The 19,107-nt window shown below is 41.1% G+C and overlaps 4 protein-coding genes across 6 annotated transcripts in view; 2 read left to right on the forward strand and 2 right to left on the reverse strand.

The window, feature by feature from the left end:
- The window catches only part of gse1b (Gse1 coiled-coil protein b), a 172,533-nt gene extending 165,202 nt beyond the window's left edge, over nucleotides 1-7,331 (forward strand). Inside the window, exons 10-17 of one of the 2 annotated variants that reach the window (XM_031846412.1) lie at nucleotides 371-1,008; nucleotides 1,144-1,256; nucleotides 1,349-1,616; nucleotides 2,461-2,574; nucleotides 2,731-3,105; nucleotides 3,663-3,995; nucleotides 4,347-4,450; nucleotides 4,804-7,331. In XM_031846412.1, the coding sequence (XP_031702272.1) occupies nucleotides 371-1,008; nucleotides 1,144-1,256; nucleotides 1,349-1,616; nucleotides 2,461-2,574; nucleotides 2,731-3,105; nucleotides 3,663-3,995; nucleotides 4,347-4,450; nucleotides 4,804-4,944 (2,086 nt within the window). In that variant the 3' untranslated portion in view covers nucleotides 4,945-7,331. The remainder of the gene's footprint in view (nucleotides 1-370; nucleotides 1,009-1,143; nucleotides 1,257-1,348; nucleotides 1,617-2,460; nucleotides 2,575-2,730; nucleotides 3,106-3,662; nucleotides 3,996-4,346; nucleotides 4,451-4,803) is intronic. The other variant, XM_031846413.1, reaches the window with a different exon arrangement.
- A 417-nt stretch (nucleotides 7,332-7,748) lies between these two features.
- gins2 (GINS complex subunit 2) lies at nucleotides 7,749-10,976 on the reverse strand. Its single transcript, XM_031846415.1, has 5 exons — nucleotides 10,621-10,976; nucleotides 10,261-10,375; nucleotides 9,275-9,374; nucleotides 9,048-9,174; nucleotides 7,749-8,378 (listed from the first exon to the last, which is right to left on the reverse strand). The coding sequence occupies exons 1-5, from the start codon at nucleotides 10,708-10,710 to the stop codon at nucleotides 8,250-8,252; spliced, it is 561 nt and encodes a 186-aa protein (XP_031702275.1). The 5' UTR covers nucleotides 10,711-10,976; the 3' UTR covers nucleotides 7,749-8,249.
- A 1,319-nt stretch (nucleotides 10,977-12,295) lies between these two features.
- emc8 (ER membrane protein complex subunit 8) lies at nucleotides 12,296-15,600 on the reverse strand. The gene is made up of 5 exons (XM_031846414.1): nucleotides 15,094-15,600; nucleotides 14,582-14,658; nucleotides 14,412-14,481; nucleotides 13,642-13,736; nucleotides 12,296-13,481 (listed from the first exon to the last, which is right to left on the reverse strand). Exons 1-5 carry the CDS (start codon nucleotides 15,304-15,306, stop codon nucleotides 13,322-13,324), a joined length of 615 nt encoding a protein of 204 aa, XP_031702274.1. The 5' UTR covers nucleotides 15,307-15,600; the 3' UTR covers nucleotides 12,296-13,321.
- Nucleotides 15,601-15,647: 47 nt separating this feature from the next.
- On the forward strand, nucleotides 15,648-18,127 carry cox4i1 (cytochrome c oxidase subunit 4I1). Of its 2 annotated transcripts, none has more exons than XM_031846547.1 (5): nucleotides 15,648-15,736; nucleotides 16,508-16,584; nucleotides 17,189-17,353; nucleotides 17,491-17,622; nucleotides 17,806-18,127. In XM_031846547.1, the coding sequence occupies exons 2-5, from the start codon at nucleotides 16,509-16,511 to the stop codon at nucleotides 17,940-17,942; spliced, it is 510 nt and encodes a 169-aa protein (XP_031702407.1). In that variant the 5' UTR covers nucleotides 15,648-15,736; nucleotide 16,508; the 3' UTR covers nucleotides 17,943-18,127. The 2 variants fall into 2 exon arrangements, with proteins under 2 accessions (XP_031702407.1, XP_031702408.1); XM_031846548.1 differs by having other exon boundaries at nucleotides 15,707-15,740.
- The last annotated feature ends 980 nt before the right edge of the window (nucleotides 18,128-19,107 follow it).

Here is a 19,107-nt window from a genome sequence, read left to right on the forward strand (position 1 = left end):
TGTGTGTGTGTGTGTGTGTGTGTGTGTGTGTGTGTGTGTGTGTGTGTGTGTGTGCGTGTGTGCCACACTACAAGGACCTAACTGATCAAAAACAGGCCTGTATATCTGGAGGACATTGTGTGTCTTGTTCACATCCTCACTCTGCTCTGGGCTACTCTGTGTGGGCTTGATAACACTGCTTTGCACACACAACCCCACGGACATACTGACAGAGATATAGGGAAATAGGCAAGGCATATAAGCACTATTGTGTGTCTCCTTGTTGCATGTGTAATTGGAAAACACTATTAATACATTTTAGAGGAGACATGGGCATTGTACAATATTTTTAACAGATAAACATGACCCCTGTCCCATTGCATCTCTACAGATCCATACCAAATCACCATGAAATAGGAAGCCGGGACCTCCACCCTCACTTAGGCGCCCCTCCACCCCTCATCTCCCCCAAACCTCCTCAGCCACCACGTGAACACCACCCTACCACCACCTTGTGGAACCCTGCATCTCTTATAGAAACCCCCTCAGAGTCCAGACGTAACCACGAGCCCTCAGGGATGGGACACTACGAGCTCAGTCGGCTGCCCCCGGGGCCCTCCAAATATGAGGATGGAGCACGAAGGAGAGAAGGGGGAGCAATGGAGAAGTATCCCACAATGAGAGGTCCTCCGGGCCTGCTGGAACCCAGTACATTCCTTGCTGATCTGGAGAAATCTACCCACACCTTCTTCAACCACCAGAGGGCATCACTGTCCCTGTCCAGCCAGTATGAACTGGAGGGAGCCATGAAGAGCAATGCTGGACTTAAGAGCCTCCAGGGACACCCGGGGCACAGTAGACACGGACAAGGGCTAGGAATGGTCCCTGGGCCGGGGATGGGACAGGTAGCCACAGTGGGGATGGGTCCAGACACGATGCTGATCTTTGACGAATTCCTACAGCAGCACCGAAGGCCGGTCAGCAAGCTGGACCTGGAGGAGAAGAGGAGGAGGGAGGCCAGGGAAAAAGGTAATCGCACTGTAGCACTACACCTGATCACATGCTTTGAAAAATCATGGAATTGATCTGGTTTTATTCAACAGTCAGCTTTATTAAAAGGATTTTAAAGTGAGGTGTCGGTAGTGACCTCTTTGCTTGCTGCAGGTTACTACTATGAGCTGGATGACTCGTATGATGAGAGTGATGAGGAGGAGGTGAGATCCCATCTCAGGAGAGTAGCAGAGCAGCCCCCACTCAAACTGGATGACTCCACAGAGGTAAAACACCCGCCAACACGTATATACGTTTTCTGTGCTTTCCGCAAGCACTCGTGACTAAACATAAGATTTCTTTTGCCTCTCTTGCACAGAAATTGGACTTCCTGGGAGTGTTTGGCCTGACCACGGTGGGCCGGCGAGAAGAGCTGGTGCAGCAGAAGAGAAGGAAAAGGAGGAGGAGGCTCAGGGAGCGCAGCCCCTCGCCACCTTTCTCGCACTCAAAACGCACTCCCCCTCCTCCTCCCCAACTTAGCACGCGCTTCACCCCTGAGGAAATGGACCAAGCACCAGAGCTGGAGGATAAGAAGCGCTTCCTCACCACGTTCAAACTGTCCCATGTCACTATACAGCAGAGGAAAGGTAAGAGAATTTATAGTAATACATAAATCTTTAGTGTTGCTTACCAATCGTTTTGTTTAATTATGTCTCAAGAAGTATGTTAGATAGATAAACTATGGCTCTGTTATTGTTTAAGAAAAGAATCAGTGTGCCCAGGAAGCTAACTCCACTTTAATGGTAAAATATCAGAATTAAGCGAAGGAAAATGTTTTCAGTGTGCCTCAGCAAGCTAGTTATAATCCACGACATTACAGAACTGACCCAGTTCCCTTTCCATGCCATACAAACATCCCCATCCATTCCTCATACTCACGTCTCTTCTCTTTGACATCTCATTTCAGCAAAGTTTAGAGGACTAATTGCATGCTCACTTAGCTTTTAGAAAGTAGTAATTCTCCACTTGCTGACACTTCACTTCAGCTGAGCTCTGCCTGCTTTGCATGCGCTGCGTTGACTCAAGCCTTTGTAGGGAAATCATAAAGGGGTCAGACAACGATTGTGTCACCCTCAAACCCCTGTATTAGATGCAGCATATTTTAAGGAATGTATGCATGATGTAAAATGCCTTACATTGCCCCAGTCAGAAAGGTGGACTTGTGTCAAGGTTCTGTTTGTAGACACTTTCAGTAATACGCACACACACACGCTCACATACTGACAAGGACTTGGGAGTGACAGCAGTGGGTTAACAGTGATCTGAGTCTAATCCTGTTGATTTACTGTTTGCTGCCTACAGATGGCAGCGCACTGCATCCCACGCTGTCAGGCCACACTCAACCTCTTTACACACACACACACACACACACACACACAGTTTGTGAGTAAGTTACACACAGACAGGACTAACTAATTCTCTGTCTCTTAGATAATGAAAGGGTGGTTGAAATGCTTCAGGCAATTAAAGAAAAGAGCGTAACATTGGACACCATCAGACATGCCCCTCACCCGCTGTGTAAGAGTCCTCCAGCACAGATTTCTGGTGAGACACATGCTAATGAACATAACCATACATACTTTCTCATCCCTAATTATCCTTAATTATTCCTTAGTATTGGGTTAGGGTTATCTGGCGGTCTATCCTTAGTGATGTGGAGCTTGACCTCATCATGACTCGCGTATGTTCAAATGATTGCAGATTCTGCATTTGCCCAGCCTTCCTCTGAATCAGAAGGCCACCACAGTGTCAGACCTTCTAGCCCCTCCTCACATTGCCCAGCGTCCCCCAATGGTCACCCAAAACCCCTTGGGGAGACATTAAGACCAAAGGAACCCCCTTCTCCAGCTGTCTACCCAGACAAGGCCCGGGGGCCCAGTGAGGGACCGGTCTCTAAGAGGAGCTCCAGCCTACTGAACAGCTTGCGGCCTCCACACCCCCTGCAGGCTAAAGAGGGCCCTCACAGCATCAACGGACGCACCAAACCCTGGGACAGCTTCACCCCGGAGGAATTTGCCCAGCAGTTCCACGAATCTGTGCTTCAGTCCACTCAGAAGGCTCTGCAGAAGCATAAAGGTAAACAGCACAAGCCTCGTTAATAGATATCTGTCTGCGATGGGGACTAATATGCTACAGGTCTCCCAGGAACAGACAATTTCCCGGAGCCCAGGGTGATGTCTTCAAATGATATTCTCTGTCCAACCAATTGTCCAAAAAGCAGAAAATCTGCACATCTGAGAATCTCGAACGGACAAATGTTTGGTATTTTTGCACGATAAATTAACTTTATAGACAGTTTTGTTTATAATATTATTCTTTGATCAATTTGTCATAATTTCTAAGCACGTAAGACATGAATTCATATATATATTGTAGCCATAGACTGCACGTCATTAAGGTCACACTTACACAGATCTGCTAGATCGTCATTGAAAATGTCCTGGAACATGATCTCTGAAAGAGTGGGAACTCTGATTTTATGACAATTTATAGACCAAACAATTACTGTTAATTAAGAATGGAAATAATTGTTATTTGTATGATTAATCAACTAATCCTTTCACCACTATTGAAATTAATACAAATGTATGAAATACTACAAAACCTCCCTTCTCTCCCATCTTGTCCTTTAGGTGGAGCCACAGGGATGTCGGAGACGTCCCACCTCCAGGAGTCCTCTGTTCACTACAACATTCCAGAGCTTCAGAGCGCCCCTGGTCGGCCACCGCATTCGCAATCTCACTCAAATGCACATTCGTTTCCCCATCCACTCTCACTTGCTCACCCTCAGCCCAACGGGCAGCACTTCTCTGTAGCCCTTCACCGGGAGGCCTCTGGGACGAGGGAGGACCTGTCTGCTCCAGATGACTCTGAGGAAGAAGAGGATGAGGAGGAAGAGGAGGCTCCTGCTTCCAAGTGGCAGGGGATTGAATCTATATTTGAAGCTTATCAGGAATACGTTGAAGGTAAGCAGCTACAGAGAACATGCAGTGATGCTGGTGAAACTCTCATAACTCTGCTGTTTTTATGGCTCTTCTACCCCGTTTAATATGTCAATATCTCATTGTGTAGGATATATGTATCAATCAAAGCCTTTTAAAAACACACTATATCACAGGTGTATTTTATTTCCTTTTTTAAACATGAAGACTTATGCATCGGAAGGGTCCTTTAGTGGTAAATTAACCTTGTGGCATCTGCTGTAGCACATGGTTTGGATTCTGCAAAGTAGCCAATGCTCACAGCTTTTTTTCCTCTAATACCCAACTCTCGTTTTTATTCTTCCCCATTTTCTCTTCTTCAATGTTGTCCTCTAGAGCAAGGTTTGGAGCGACACGTGTTGCAGAGCCAGTGTCGAAGACTAGAAGCTCATAACTACAACCTCAGTCTGACTGCTGAGCAGCTGTCTCATAGCATGGGGGTAAGAAACATGCGCACACACCACTTATTGTGAATTCTAATACACTTTGCATCATCTCTAAGCCCGAACTCATCAATACCTACCCCTTAACATGTCCCTTCTCCACACACACTTCCTTGAGTATGAATTAGATACACCTCTAATAATCCTTGAAATATATGCTTTCCCTCTCGGAAAATGATGAAACATCTCATACAGTGTGTAACATGAATGAACACACCATAACGTTGTGGTTTCTTCTTTGTTTTTACCCACCGTTGTATTGATGCCCTGTAACAGAAATCATATCCTCATTGTTCTTTTTGTTTACTTTATATTTCATGTCTTCCCTCTCTGCGTCCCTGGTCGTGTAGGAGATGATGTCCCAGAGACAGAAGCTGGCGGTGGAAAGGGAGAAGCTACAAGCGGAGCTGGAGCACTTCAGGAAGTGTTTGACGCTGCCACAGACACACTGGCCGAGAGGCGGCCATTACAAGGGCTACCCTCCCAGGTGACCCCAACATGCTGACCCGATGGCCCTGGGCCTACTGCCCTTTCAGACTGACACCCAGAGTTTATTTTTCATGGCCGGGTCCACGTGTCTCCATGGAGGAGAATATGGCTGGCTAGATAGGATGAATGAATTGAGTGAATGGATGAATGAACGGTGAATGCAGAGGAGACAGGACCATACAGTGAAGGATAGACAGTCTTTGGATTGTGGCCAGCCAGGGACTGTGCCACGAGCCACTAACGTGTGCCAATGTAGCCAACCCAGAGAGCATGGGACAGGAGTACCTGAAGATCAACACACACACACACCTATTTGTCACACATGCTTCAGTCCCCGCTGCTCTCTTGTTCAGTCCTTGCGTCCCTTCACCGCCACAGCTACACAGACAATCCTGCCAACGAGGGAGCAGCTACCCCAAGAGGGGTGTCGTCAAGAGACTCGGAATGCTTCAGAGGCTTCTGGTCAGTCGGGACTGATTTTACCACAGTGGCCACATGAGCTTTTGAACTGGAAATGCACTTAAGAATAAAAGCTGAAGAACTACCTGGTGGTACTGTGTTACAACAAAGAACTGTTCGAATTAGGGAAGAACTTAGAAAATGCACATTTTTTGGAAAGAATTAAGGAAATGTTTTATTTCGAAATAGAAAATTTGAGAATAAGAATTTTAAAAGGTGCTTCAGCCTTGTATTGTAAATAATATGAAGACTTAAAAGATTTTGTATGTTTTTATTACTTTAATCATTGTTCTTTTAAAGAAAAAGCTTGCCATTTTTATATGTTTATGCTTTTTTTTTGTGGGGGGTTGGAAAAGAAAGCCTTGCTTTTAGTGTTTGTACTGCTGCTGGCCAGAACAGCTCATTTAGAGACATTTAACAGAGAGAGAGAGAGAGAGAGAACAGGATACACCCCTCTTACTCCTGACCCAGCCACAACCACCTCATCTGGCGTCTGATCTCAGCAAAGCTTACTTAGAGGTCTTGAGACATGGCTCCCTCCCTCCCTTCACAGCAACACGTCTCTCTGTTTTAATGCCCATCAACATCACTGCTGCTGTTAGCTTGTGATATTCTCTTACAGAAACCAGTTGAGATCCACAGTGACAATATAATTCGTTTTTCTTTTTCTTTTTTTAACTTTGGTCACTTGACATACTTGATTTTGTAAAGACATGAAGAGTCTCTTAAGCAGCCAGCTGATGAAACTGGTTCTTGATGCTTTATCCTACCATTGGACCTTTCACTTCACTTAGTATGGCGTGATATAGCATTAGACTCAATCAATGAGACAGTTTGCATAAAGTTACGCCTTACAAGTCCTTATCAGCAGTCATGAGGACACTGTGCCAAAATGAAAAAAAAAAGGTAGGATTTTGGATTTTTAATTGAGTTGCAATTAGGTAGCCAAACCTTCAAACCAGAATAGCCATCTTCCACTGCTGAATACCTTTGATTCCACTCATCTCCTTCCTGCATTTACCCCTTTTTTTTTTTTAGGACTCCCACGATCCAAAGTTCCCAACATGTATAAATAACAGACTGGAAATCACACACACATAAGTTTTCAAACCGGGCATTTTGTAGTACACATAAAATCAGATGGGTTTAATGAACTAGCCTCGTATACATTTAAGTCGTCCTCCCCGTCAGCGCTGACCTGACGTTCTACCCTGTAACTCTTGTTGTCTTAAGGGGCTGCACATGTTATAGTGGTGGGACAGTTGCTGTTAAAAGAGTGGGTGATTTCAGTATTTGAGTAAAAAAAAAAAAAAAAAAAAACTGAATTTATAAGAACTGAAGCACATACGGTATGCTAATTACAAGTGCCTCAAGAATTTGGGAGCATGTGAATGAGTTGCAGTCCACATGATGGGCTACACACATAACGCACACATAACGCCAGTGATCAGGGACTTAACATTTTCACATTCAAGCGTCTACTGTACGTCTCACACCTTTCAAATATGTGCATGCCAAGAACCGACACAGAATTCCTTTATCTAAAATGCATCTCTGAGAACCAATTCAATCGCGACACCTTTTTTTAATAAATGAGGCCCAGTTCAGAGGATCCGGTGGATGCAGAGCGTAGTCTGTCATTTTTTACAGAGCAGAAGAGGCTTGCTGAGGTAAGCTGCCAAGGCGCACATCAGTGTGCGTCTTACCCAGCCTTCCTGCGTCTCCAGCCCACGCACGCCCATGCAATAGCCCCATCACTCAGTGGAGGATGTCTAGATGCTGTGAAATCCTGTTTTTAAAATGTACTTGTTTGAATTCATTGTAATGTAATATATTCTTTGTTGAATGTAGTAATTAGGTATTTATGAATATATGGCTGTGATTTCAGACAAAAAAGAAAATAAAATATTTCAAAAATGTTAAATGTCAACCGTTGTCTGTTTGTGGTGCTGGCTGGTGGACGGTAGAAAGCTAAAGACTCGGTTCTGTTGTTGGCAAAGATTATTTTTAGATCTGTTAGCATTTAAACACCATACCTTTAACCAATATTAACTTGCCACTGGCTTTAAATAAAAAATGTAATGGGTCTTGGTTAGAATGTGGGCATCCCTTCACCCCACAGGACATGCATTTTAGGTTTTAGAAATAGTTCTTTAGTTGCCCTCCTAAGCACTGATCTCAGAGCTGGAGTTGATCCTGAGATGCTGCGCTGCGGTTCCCCGCGGCTCTTAAATATTTAGGATGGGTCAAATACAGCGCAAGTGTCCCCACATGAACTTATAGACTTATTTATACATTACTATTCAGAAAAATAATGAAAATGCTTTTTTTTCCTTATTTTTATCAGTAGGAGTTTAAATTGCCCAGTATGCTAAACCTGACATTTTATTCTAATAGGCAGACATTTATTTCATCCTAAAATTGAATCACACAGTTGTTACTACTACTGTAGTCATTGTTTTCTCTATAAATTGTCCAATAAAAAGCCCACAGTGAATTCTCTAAATGTTACTACTTAAGTATATACACCTGAAATAAGCAAGTTTATTGTGACACGTACAGACATACATAAAAATGGTGGCAATTTTAATCTTCAGTGAGCATCCAACATGACATTAAATATGCACATATTTCAAACAGCAGATACATTTAAGGCTTTTCATATGCACGGGGAAATCACTCAAAAACAAATGTAAAACTCAGTTAGCTTCAATCACATATTAACATAAATCTGGTGAATTAAATGTCTTCCGTCTTCTGAGATCCTGGTGAGAAAGTTCAACCCTCAGTCAAAGGCTGATCAGATGCTCAGTCCAAGATCCAAATCTGTTGCCTCCATCTTGGGGGATCAATAGTCTGTGAACTGTCCTTTACTTGAACCAGGCTGCAGATTGGAACGTAGTTTGTACATGCAGTTGAGAGAGTCGAGAAGAAACGCTCGTATGGTGTTGATCTCCATCAGGGTCAGGTTGTCCAGCTTTAGAGGGAAGGAAGCAGAGTGAGACAGGAGACGTGGTCAGTTTTAAATAAATCTAACATTCTTTCTCCAATGACTGCAGTGAGTGTGCTCACATCTGCTGGATCTTTATATCACAGGGAAACAGGAAGCCGTAGGGCCACAAGATGAGGGGATTAAAGGGAAACTGCCCCCGAGGGTGGCTGTTAATCCTGTTCAACTTTACCTAATGCATGTTCAGAGCTTTTCATCTCTTGAAGATGCACAAAAAGAATTACACGGTGCGTACATTTTTCTTGAATTTCAACTAAACCTCCAGTGGCCATATGAAATTAGACCGTAAATGTATGCAGCGATGTTACCAAAATCTATGCAACTGACACATTTTCTTTATTGTTGATTAATCTGTCGATTATAAATCCGTTTAGTCTAAAGAAAAATGACAGGTTCCATCACAGGTTCCCGGGATAAAAGCTTCACATTGCTTGTTCTTTTGGACCTCTACTCCAAAGCCAAACCATTATTAGTCCACTATCACATCAGAGTAAGAAAACCAGCAAATATCCACATTCAAGATGCTAAAACTACTGAATTTTGGGCACTTTTGAATGCTGGATAAGTTTCTGTCAATTGACTAATTGTTAGAGCGCTCCAACATCCCAGTGTGTGCATCTTCATGGTCAGTTTTACCTTGGCATGAGCCTCCAGCTGACTGATGAAGCTGTCGGCGGAGAGGCGGAGTTTGGCAATACGCGTGTCCCAAATGTCTTTGACCAGCGTGCGGATCTCGTCTGCTTTAGGGATGTTGTCAGACGCACTACAGAGACACACAAACCACCATGTGATGTAGAGCGCCACATACACCGACGGAAGGTCCTAATCCTGCACGGGGGATCACTTGAGTTGAAATGACTCACTAGTTCAGCAGCAGTTTGGTCAGCTCCATGTAATAAGGACTGGGAACAGGCGCGAAGGTGTCCTCTTTCCTCTCAAGCTCTCGTATCTCCTCCAGTTTCTCTGCAAGTCAAAAACAGTGGTTTAATAAAACACATTGCAATATGGAAGAAATTAGCATACACATCAGTATCTCTCAGACATCCCAGTCATAACAGTTCCAATTAGAGTTGTTAAAGACCTTGGGTTTTGGCTTGGGGCTGAGTGCCAAAGAAAGGGTAGAGAAGTCAGAAACTATAAAGAGATGGACTGATGTGTTGTTAGTTTTTGTCTTTTGTGGTATTTGTTGATAAGAAAACTCCAGAATAATGCCGGCCCTCATAACAAGGTACCTACAACCCATTTAACAATTCAAAGTGTAAATAACAACACAAATGTTATGAATGATTTACGTGTGCAAACTAAATGCAAATCCTCTCATTAATACAATGTCTACTTCTGATTCTGGATGAATGGAGTAATCTTAAATCTCTTCTTTTTCTTTTTTCTTTTTTTTTTTACTTCAAATCATCATGTCTAATGCAAACATTGCAAAATAGTCCAAAGTTTGTTTCAGCATTTGGAACTTTACTTTGGATTGTGAAAGCAGTGAAGAAGAAGGTTTAAGGTTTAAGGTTTAACCTCCTGAAACCTCACAGACCACAGAGCAGAGATGAAAACACAAGTTGTGTGCTAAGCGTCAAACAAACACAAACTCTAGTGGAGATCCCAAAGTGTCCAAGGATACTAGAAGCATGAGGCTTCAGATACAACGTGTTGGAATGATGCTCGCAGACATATTCCGTGTGGTGCAGCCATGAAGCCGTGGAAAACATGGAGTCTTGGGTTTCAATAGGTCACCCAATATTAGGATTATATACCTTGAATAAAGAGCTGTAACTCCTTAATACAATATATAGATTGTATCCTTTATTTAAATACTTATTTGCATTATATATATATATCTCACCAACATCCATCCACGCAGGAGGAACAATTCTACACTTCTGTCTCTGTTTGAAGTTAAGAGCCAGCCACACAGGAACGTCAACAGGCAGGCCGGGGTTGAAGGGACCCAGGTCCCCCTGAGGACAGAAAGACAGAGTTTATTGCGCAACAATATGTTGCAGATTACAGCTGGTGCTTTGGCTTCATTAGTTGTCGTTGCACTGGTGCTTCTGACCCATACAACACACAGTGAAAGCCTGAATCCCCATTGCATGACAATTCATCATCAGACTGTAAGGTTTGTTATGCTAGCGTTACTGAGGCTAACGCTGTGTGAGTGATCAGTATCTGTTTAACCGTCTTGGCAAACACACTTACTTACCCCGATCAGATAGATCTTGTCCAAACTGAAGTTCGGTATTATCTTCACCGTCTCTTTCTCGGCGAGGAACTCCACCTCCGAGGGATCCATGGCTGTCTGTCTGGCTAGACAGTTTAATATCCCCAAAACTTTTTTTACCCGAGCTCACATCTGCAACTCCACTTGTTCCCGCGCTGGAGCTCACATGAACGTACAAGGAATACGTAGGATGAGACAGCTACGTCACCAACTGTCGCTCAGTGGCCACTTTGTACCGTGTGCACTTTATCCGCTTCGGTTTATTTGCATGTAACGTTAATCCTCTGCTCTTGTCGTATCTGAATCTGTAGAGAATTTGTCCATTTTAAGACTTTTAATTGGCGCGTCAGTAGCTGGTTTCACTGACGACACTGACCATTCCTTAAGTTTTTTCTTTGTCCGGCCCGGAAGGAAGAAGTGGGTCATGTGACATCAACGACAGTTGCAGATAAGCGCCACTAGGTGGTACTATTGAGCAGGTGATGAAGCCATGCGAATCAATTTTACTTTAGTAAAGGTGCGTACTATCAAAATGTACTTAAATTATACAGAATGTCCCCTTTTGAAATGTAATTTTTGTATTATATTTTATCATTATTACTTATATTAGTGTAAGTGGCAGTTTGACGTTGTTGAATAGTTGGTTATTGGTCAGTGTGGAGGAAACTTGAATTACTTCATATTTGCTGCTGCTGTATTGCAGTTTAATCTGTTATATTGCACGTTATAAACTGATCATACGGTTTATATGTAAAATCTGTTTGTAAAAATATTTCCCTCTGACATGTATCGATGATAATAGTATCGTTAAATATGGTCAGTTAGCAGTGTTTGTCATCCACCTACTGTGTTGTACTGTATTATGTTGTTCATAGTTTCAACATATAGCTGTTTAACCAATAATGTCTTTCAAAACTGTCCCGTTTGATATTTTACAAATGAGAATCTTTTTATTTTTGGACTGTTGGTTCTGTAGTTCTGTGCTTTGTTGTCACGTGTCCCAGACAGCTAGAGATTCAGATTCACACATTAGATAATAGAAAGAGTTTATGTGACAAGTTAACATCGTTGTACTGGAGACACAAACACACACAGAACGGATGATTAGATCAACGACAATGGTGCCATCTGTCCACCAGGTGTCAGAATTCCCCTTCCCTCTAAATTCTAACCGTTTAAATGAGCTGCTGTAACATCTGTGGAGTAAAACCGCATCTGGAGAATAGACACACGGGTAGGTATGAATCTTTCTGCAGAGGTCAGGACTGTGCATGTGAGGGTCAACTGACCACAGTTAAACAAAGGCCTATTTAAATGCATCCATGCAGCATTAAATTAGCCCCAAATAGATCCTGAACTTTAGCTTCAATCTGATTTAAGAAAATTGACCTGACTTTTTTTGTTGAATAACATCTGTAAGAGTAAATTATTCATATGTTTGCCTTTGTGTTTACCTGGTGTTGCACATATTTTGTACAATGGGTAGCAGTCACCTACAATGGGTGAGTTTTTAAACCGGACAGAAATGCAGACTAGAAATTAAACCAAATCCTGAAGCCCTGTCAGTAAATCAACCTTTTCAAGTGTTAAAGGTAAATAAATACAGAGTATCACCTAGTAAAATAATTTACTAAATGACATGAGTCTGACAAACAACTTGGTTCCAAAGGGGATTTCATTGTACATTCAGTTTATAAAATGTATGTAAAAAATGTGACATCCACAGCGTTATTTAATAGCTCTTACTGATTAATTCTAATTTGAAGTACAAAGGTAGTTCTGTATCTATAACATCAAGTATTCAAATGTTTTAACATTACATATTAAATAGTATGATTTAGAGCAGTCAATGAAGTATAAATACAAACTATTTTCTACTTCTTACAACAGATAGAACACATAAAACAAAATTCACAGATTCCTTCGATCTGATTTGACGTACTGTATTTCTGAACAAATCTTCCAGAGGAACAATCAAAAGTCAATACGCCAACATGTGTATCATCAGAAGAATGACATTCTGAAGTGTACCAGGAACAACAGCAGGAGACATCCATCATAGAAACATTTGCATAAGAATTAATAATTTAAAAGTCATATCTTTAGATAAGACAAAGATAATATAAGACAAAACATTTTCATGATTACTGCCTCTCCGGTTCATCTATATTCTTATCTTGTTAATAAATAAACTGGGCTTAACACAAACTACACCTATAATAGAGAATGTGTATCTATATATATCATATCTCAGTAGTACAATCATCTCCTTACATTTTATGATCTATGTATGGCTACTGGCTGTAATATTAAAGGAGGAAAAACTTAATATTATACTCTAGAATTTAAGTTTTTTGCACACAACAGTGAATAAACACAAACTATTGTAGGAAAAAAAAAACATCAAAGTTGCATTTAAATCACATAATTGCCTTCATCACCTCAGCATCACCTTGTAAAGGTGGACACATGCTAACAGAGCACATATGGCGCTTGCTCTTGACAGATTTTGGGCCTAACCGGTCAGTGCTCCGCAGGTTCCTCTCAGTAGGAGTGGCTTTACATGGAACAAAGATCATGCGTTCAGCATTTTCATACTCCTGTGCTACACGATAAGTAGCATCATGCATGCTGAAACGGCAGAAACATTTATCTATGTGCAGGGTACTTCGGACTGACTGGCTTAGCACAAATCCAGGACGGACTTGTTGATCACAGGGTTGGTCCAGTCATTCCTCAGATCATCCAGGTGATTGTCAAAGTCAATCAAGTTCTCGTAGGACCGGCCCTCTAACAGAGCAGATGTGATCTTCTGTGCTTCGCTCCAGTCCTCAAAACAGTCACTGGAAGGCAAAAAACATCATTTTGGGATTAAACACCTCAAACATTATCTAGACAATGCACATTATTCTACTCGTTAAGAGAACACAGGGAGGTTGTGTGACAGAAGCTGTGGTTGAGGTTGCACATATAACGCAGTCTCTAGAACAAAGAGCAACTTACAAGGTTACTTCTCTGCTTTTCCACTTGTTTTCATGATGGTCATAGATGTGCACGATGGGCTCAAAACAGCTCATTGTTAATCTACTATTGTCCACCTGAGGGATAAAACAGAGAAATCACAAGAGATTTAGTAGCATACAGACCTGTTATGTATAGCTTTACACAACCACACCCGTGTCCGACATGTTTTAGGGAACTTACTACCAATTATGTATACTTTACAATGCTGCTAACCATTACAATAAAATATAGCATTTTAGATTGTGTTTTTTCTAACATCTTCCAGGCAGCCAAGTGCATTCATTTCATCTGTACTTTATTTAAAAAATCTGTTAACAGAAACTTACTTTATGTATGCAAGCAATCTGTGAACATATTGTTGCTTTTCATTAATATAACACTAACAGAGCACAGACAGGCTGCAGGGTCAGCGCATGTAGGAGCTAGTGGGATGAGTCAACATCCCAAACTTGAGAAAGCTGATTAACAGCAACCTAATCAATGCAAGAACAAACTCACATTATCCTTTTTTTAATGCAGCTACATAACACATATCAGATTGTGGAGCTAATGCTTGATGTGACAAATTAACCTATTTCAGACTGTCAGACTGCAAATACATGTCTACATACTGAACTAAAGGTAGGATGAACACATTTGTTAAACTAAAACAGCAAAATCAGAGTCAGCAGTAAAGCATTTGCACAACTTCCGGGAAGTGGATCAAAACATATAATTCATTGACACCGGTCTAAATCATTTACTGTTACCATAACAATTGCTGCTTCGCTGAAGTTCTCAGAAATCCTGGCAGCCACTTTTTCTGCAACTTGGTTTGGTCTGCAAGAGAAGAGGACCAAAAGTAGTTTGGGGCATGGTTTATTACTAGTTGTTTTCTTGGAACAGCAGGGTGTTTGTGTCCATTCTGTATCGTCTGTACCTTGAATCCTGTGAGCGTTCATTGGCTTGATAATATCCAGCAATGACGTAATTATTTTCTTTACACCAAGTATCAATCTGAGATGAACCATGAAAGAACAGGACAGCATAGGTCAGACCAACAACAGAAAAAAAGTCCACTTTATTAGGGACACAAGGCTACAATGAACTCTTTCTAAAACGGCCCTGCAATAAACTTAATGTGTATAGAGTACTTAGTGGTGCTATTTCGTTAAACTGCGAGGTGATTATAATATTTAGTCAACCCTCATTGGGGGAACAAGGGGAGCACGATATTAAAACCACCTGTTAGTAAGGCAGTGACATTTAGCGCAACACTAACTTCAGTCTATCAAATGACCATAAAGTTGAATCAAAACCACTATAAACGATTTAACGATAACAAAATCAGTACATTTAGTTTTGCAGTACTTGTGTATCAGACCGCCTTAGTTTAAGCTAGGTGTACCAAATAAACGTGGCATTGTTTTGTTTAACTTTACGGCTACTTACCAGTGTTAAAGCTACTTCTAGCATTGGTGCCAGAGCGAGAGTACCGTGAAACAGAGGCACACAGTCCACACACAAGATGGGTTCACCGTGGCTGTCTTTCTTTTTCTCCTTCGTCTTCTCTGCCACCAACAATCCATTCACGGCGCAGTGAGAGTACTTGGCAGCATGTAGAACCATTTTACAGTAAGCCTGACTAGTCAGCTGAATAGGCATGTTGATGAGAAAATCGGCGGAATCGGTGAAAAGAAAAATAGATCCTAAGAAGTTGAGTGGCTACACGATGAGACGAGACTGCTGTCTGCTACGGTTAGCTAACGTTAATGCCAACATAAAAGTAGATATCTACCTCAGCAGTCACCTGACTAACACGGACATGTAAGCGTTACAATTATCTAAAATGACAATAGTCTTTTCTACGCAAGATTCAATCCGGTGTTACGAAATCTAAGCAAATATCGCGTCCACCTTCCTCTCGTTCCTGCAGCACCGGTGGTGCCGTAAATGAGAACGGACATGCCGTAAAATCAGATCGCAAAGCATCATCCTTCCGGTCTGTTCGCCTCCTCGTAACACGACTTACGTCTTTCCGGTCACTATCAAACTTCCTTTAAGAGCGTCGGTGTACGGGAGCAAGGAAGAGAAAGTAGGTTGTATTTTTTTTTTTTTTTTTTTTACATCAATAGCCTTCTTCTAACCGTGTACATCAAACTTTACAACTAACACACATTGTGATATTGTACATATTCAAAGCGAAGTAATGGCCCAACGTTAAGTGACAATTTCAACCGAAATAATCAGTTGTTCACGAGTGACTTTGTCAGATTGGACGGAAGCTAGGACGGGCTAATCTACCGGGTAGCTTTAGTTAGCTTGTAGCATCAGATTTGTGAAGGCAGATAGTTGGGTGTTACAGTGTCTGTCATGGGCTCATATAAATACAAACTCAGCAAATGTGAAAGTATTGCGTGAATTATACAGTACTGGCTCATAGAACCTTGTATTTCCGTGATTGTTTTATTTGGGCGGTATGACCTTGTGTGTGCAGCTAACGCTAACATTAGCTTTGCTTTATAACTAACGGGAGACCTTTGGTTGGGAACAACAACAACGCAATCTAACCTATATACAGTCTATGAATTTAACCTAACGCACGTGCAAAGATATAGTTTGTTTAATGCCTTCTACGTGACTTAATGTGAATGCATGTAAAACATCTGTGAAATGCAGGAAATAATATTATATTATAGATTTGCAAACTATTAATTGTTCTTAAATATCCAACACCGGCTATGTGATCTTAACATGCGATTATCAATTTATCTTAATATTTTATATCTGTGGTCACCAGAAGAAACATGATAAAGTTTGAATACATTTAAGTTTGCTAATATCTTTCATATCACCTTTTCCACAGAATGCTAGCCTCCAGAGCCCTTCGCCTTGTTGGCAAACGTGCCATTTCCACGTCTGTCTGTGTTCGTGGAGAACATGGTAAGAGCGACTCAAACTGACTCTATTTTTGAGGATGGGATAACCATAGAGTTTGTGCCTCATATAATCATTGTTTTTTATGATTAAAACTCCTACATCGATGATTACCTTAGTACCACAGAACCAAAAAGCATGAATTTAAAATAAGTACCTAGTGACCTTTCCATAATGACTGTTAACCTCCTGCTTTTGGTGTATGTTTTAAAGTAAAGCAAAAACTAGAATTCAATGAAAATGTTTCCCCCCCCCCCCCAAATTATTAAGTGTTCATGTTACTTTATTTACACAAACATCACTTTTTCTGTTCGTCCCAACAACACATTTCCATTCTGTAATGTGCTTCAGTCACGTAAGAAGACACCTCTACTCTCCTCCAATCTCTTAACTAACTGACACCGTAGCTATGTACATCTGTCACTTTGCTTAAGTTGGATCCAAGCCAAGAATATGTGTGCCAGTGTACAGCTGATTGTTTTTATCGGCATACTTTCTAAAACAAAACATTTAATACTTATACACATATGTCAGAAAAGGATGGCATGCTTTAGGGCATTATGTGACAATGAAACTTATTTGTTAAGGCATTCTTTGTCATCTCCTGCAGGTGTTGCTAAGGTAGAGAACTACACTCTGCCGGCCTACTTTGACAGGCGGGAGAATCCCCTCCCAGATGTCTGCTATGTGCAAACCCTGAGTCCAGAGCAGGCGTCCCTGAAGGAGAAGGAGAAGGGCGCCTGGGCTGGACTCTCTGATGAGGAGAAGATTGCATGTATGTTTTTTAAAATGCTCCAATGTTCATAATTATTGGTCAAACTGATTTTGTTGTTATTTAGTAATGTGTTAATGGTGAAGTCATTTTCATCTATTACAATTGTAACCATCTAGATTTTGTGTTTCCAATGTTAGTGTACCGCATCAGCTTCAAACAGAGCTTTGCTGAGATGACCCAGGGATCGCAAGAGTGGAAATCTGTGGTTGGAGGGATGTTTTTCCTAGTCGGCTTCACTGGCCTGGTTGTGCTCTGGCAGAGAATGTATGGTATGTCTGCCAACAAGTGTAATGGCAAGATTTATAATTATGTGTCTGCAAAGCTGTTCAAGATTTGATGTAGTGAGGCCTCTTGTTTCCAATTCAAACAAAGATGAATGCAATTATCTGTGTTGGACTTGGTTGATGCAGTCTAGTTAAGCATACTACTTAACACATATTGTCTCTTTGCAGTGTATGGACCCGTCCCACACACATTGGCGGCCGAGTGGAAAGAGAAGGAGCTGCAGAGGGCATTGGACATGAAAATGAACCCAGTGGAGGGATACGCATCCAAGTGGGACTACGAAAACAAGCAGTGGAAAAAGTAAAGGACCCATAAGACCATAACCCACTTGAAGATAAGGGCAGACCAACTCAAAGATACAAGAATACCCATATTTCTGTATCTATCAATTGTTCACATTACCTCAGTCTCTGCATTTTGGAAGGCCTCTTCCTCTTATGTTCATTGTGTATTATAGAAATAAAAATACAAATGGTTAAACTGATAAAACTTCTCTATTTAATTGTGTTAACTCTGTGACTGTTGTGAAAATATTGCCTTTACATTAAATCACTGTTTCATGTGAAGAGAGAAGGACCATACTTCATTTCATTTTGTGATTTTACTCTAAAAATTGTGGTTTTCCTCCATTTGCAACTAATTATATTTTCATTAATGCAATCTGTTGTATACACTCGTGTATGGGACTTTTAGCCTAAAATCTCTAATGAAGTTGAGACTGAATGTTATTAGTTTTAGTTCAATTAGTAGTGAAATTGACTTGAGAATTTCTCTTATGTTTGCCAGTTAACCACAAACATAAACTGCATCAGCAAATAATTGACTTGATTTGATCATTTCAAAATGTTTAAATGCCAGTGTGTCTTTACTAGTTGGTAATCTTATGGGTTACTCTAACATGTAATATTAATAGAAATTCATTTAAAAAATAGCCTTAAAGTAGATGTTCAGGGGCTCTACACAACAGTTTCTCTGTTGGTTCAACCTTGACAAAAATTAAAAAAATGTAACCGTGTAGTCATCTCGAGGTGATAGTAAAACTAAGCTGGTGGGTAGTGTTTATTAATAGGTATACCCAAGGGCATCGTTTACAAAGGGGATGGTGGGACATTTCCTCACTTCAAGTTTCAGATTGGTTTTGTTACCCAAAAAAGTATAGTTAAATCTATATTATTTACAGTTAGGAATAATAGATTGTCCAAAAAAGACGCCATACCTTTGTACACGCAAAGAGCTGTAGGTTAGCAGCAGCAGCAGCATTTCCTGTTGTTGTCATTACTGATGAATTCTCGAATTGAAATGTTCTTTGCCAATGACACAATGTAATTGTCATGGAAATCAATATTACATGCGCTGAAAAGCCAAAGTACATGGTTGTGGGTATAGTTTGCAAGAGGGATTCCGTTTTTGTCCATTCTATGAAGATACAGCTTCTTTATAATGTCTCCTAGTGGATTCACGGTTTCCTC

The sequence above is a fragment of the Anarrhichthys ocellatus genome, unplaced genomic scaffold (genome assembly GCF_004355925.1).
Source record: "Anarrhichthys ocellatus isolate YVR2014 unplaced genomic scaffold, GSC_Weel_1.0 scaffold6, whole genome shotgun sequence".
Taxonomy (NCBI): Eukaryota; Metazoa; Chordata; class Actinopteri; order Perciformes; family Anarhichadidae; genus Anarrhichthys; species Anarrhichthys ocellatus.

Bases quoted from the DNA above. Each gene is read 5' to 3' on its own strand.
- gins2 (XM_031846415.1), bottom strand. From the start codon at position 10,710: ATGGATCCCTCGGAGGTGGAGTTCCTCGCCGAGAAAGAGACGGTGAAG. The intron at 9,375-10,260 runs GTGAGATATATA...TTTGACTTGCAG, and splicing joins TCCTGCGTGGATGGATGTTG to AGAAACTGGAGGAGATACGA. The intron at 9,175-9,274 runs GTGAGTCATTTC...GTGTCTCTGTAG, and splicing joins ACCAAACTGCTGCTGAACTA to TGCGTCTGACAACATCCCTA.
- emc8 (XM_031846414.1), bottom strand. From the start codon at position 15,306: ATGCCTATTCAGCTGACTAGTCAGGCTTACTGTAAAATGGTTCTACAT. The intron at 14,482-14,581 runs GTACAGACGATA...CTTCTCTTGCAG, and splicing joins GAACGCTCACAGGATTCAAG to ACCAAACCAAGTTGCAGAAA. The intron at 13,737-14,411 runs GTAACAGTAAAT...TTTATCCCTCAG, and splicing joins GCGAAGCAGCAATTGTTATG to GTGGACAATAGTAGATTAAC.
- cox4i1 (XM_031846547.1), top strand. From the start codon at position 16,509: ATGCTAGCCTCCAGAGCCCTTCGCCTTGTTGGCAAACGTGCCATTTCC. The intron at 16,585-17,188 runs GTAAGAGCGACT...CATCTCCTGCAG, and splicing joins CTGTGTTCGTGGAGAACATG to GTGTTGCTAAGGTAGAGAAC. The intron at 17,354-17,490 runs GTATGTTTTTTA...TTCCAATGTTAG, and splicing joins TGATGAGGAGAAGATTGCAT to TGTACCGCATCAGCTTCAAA.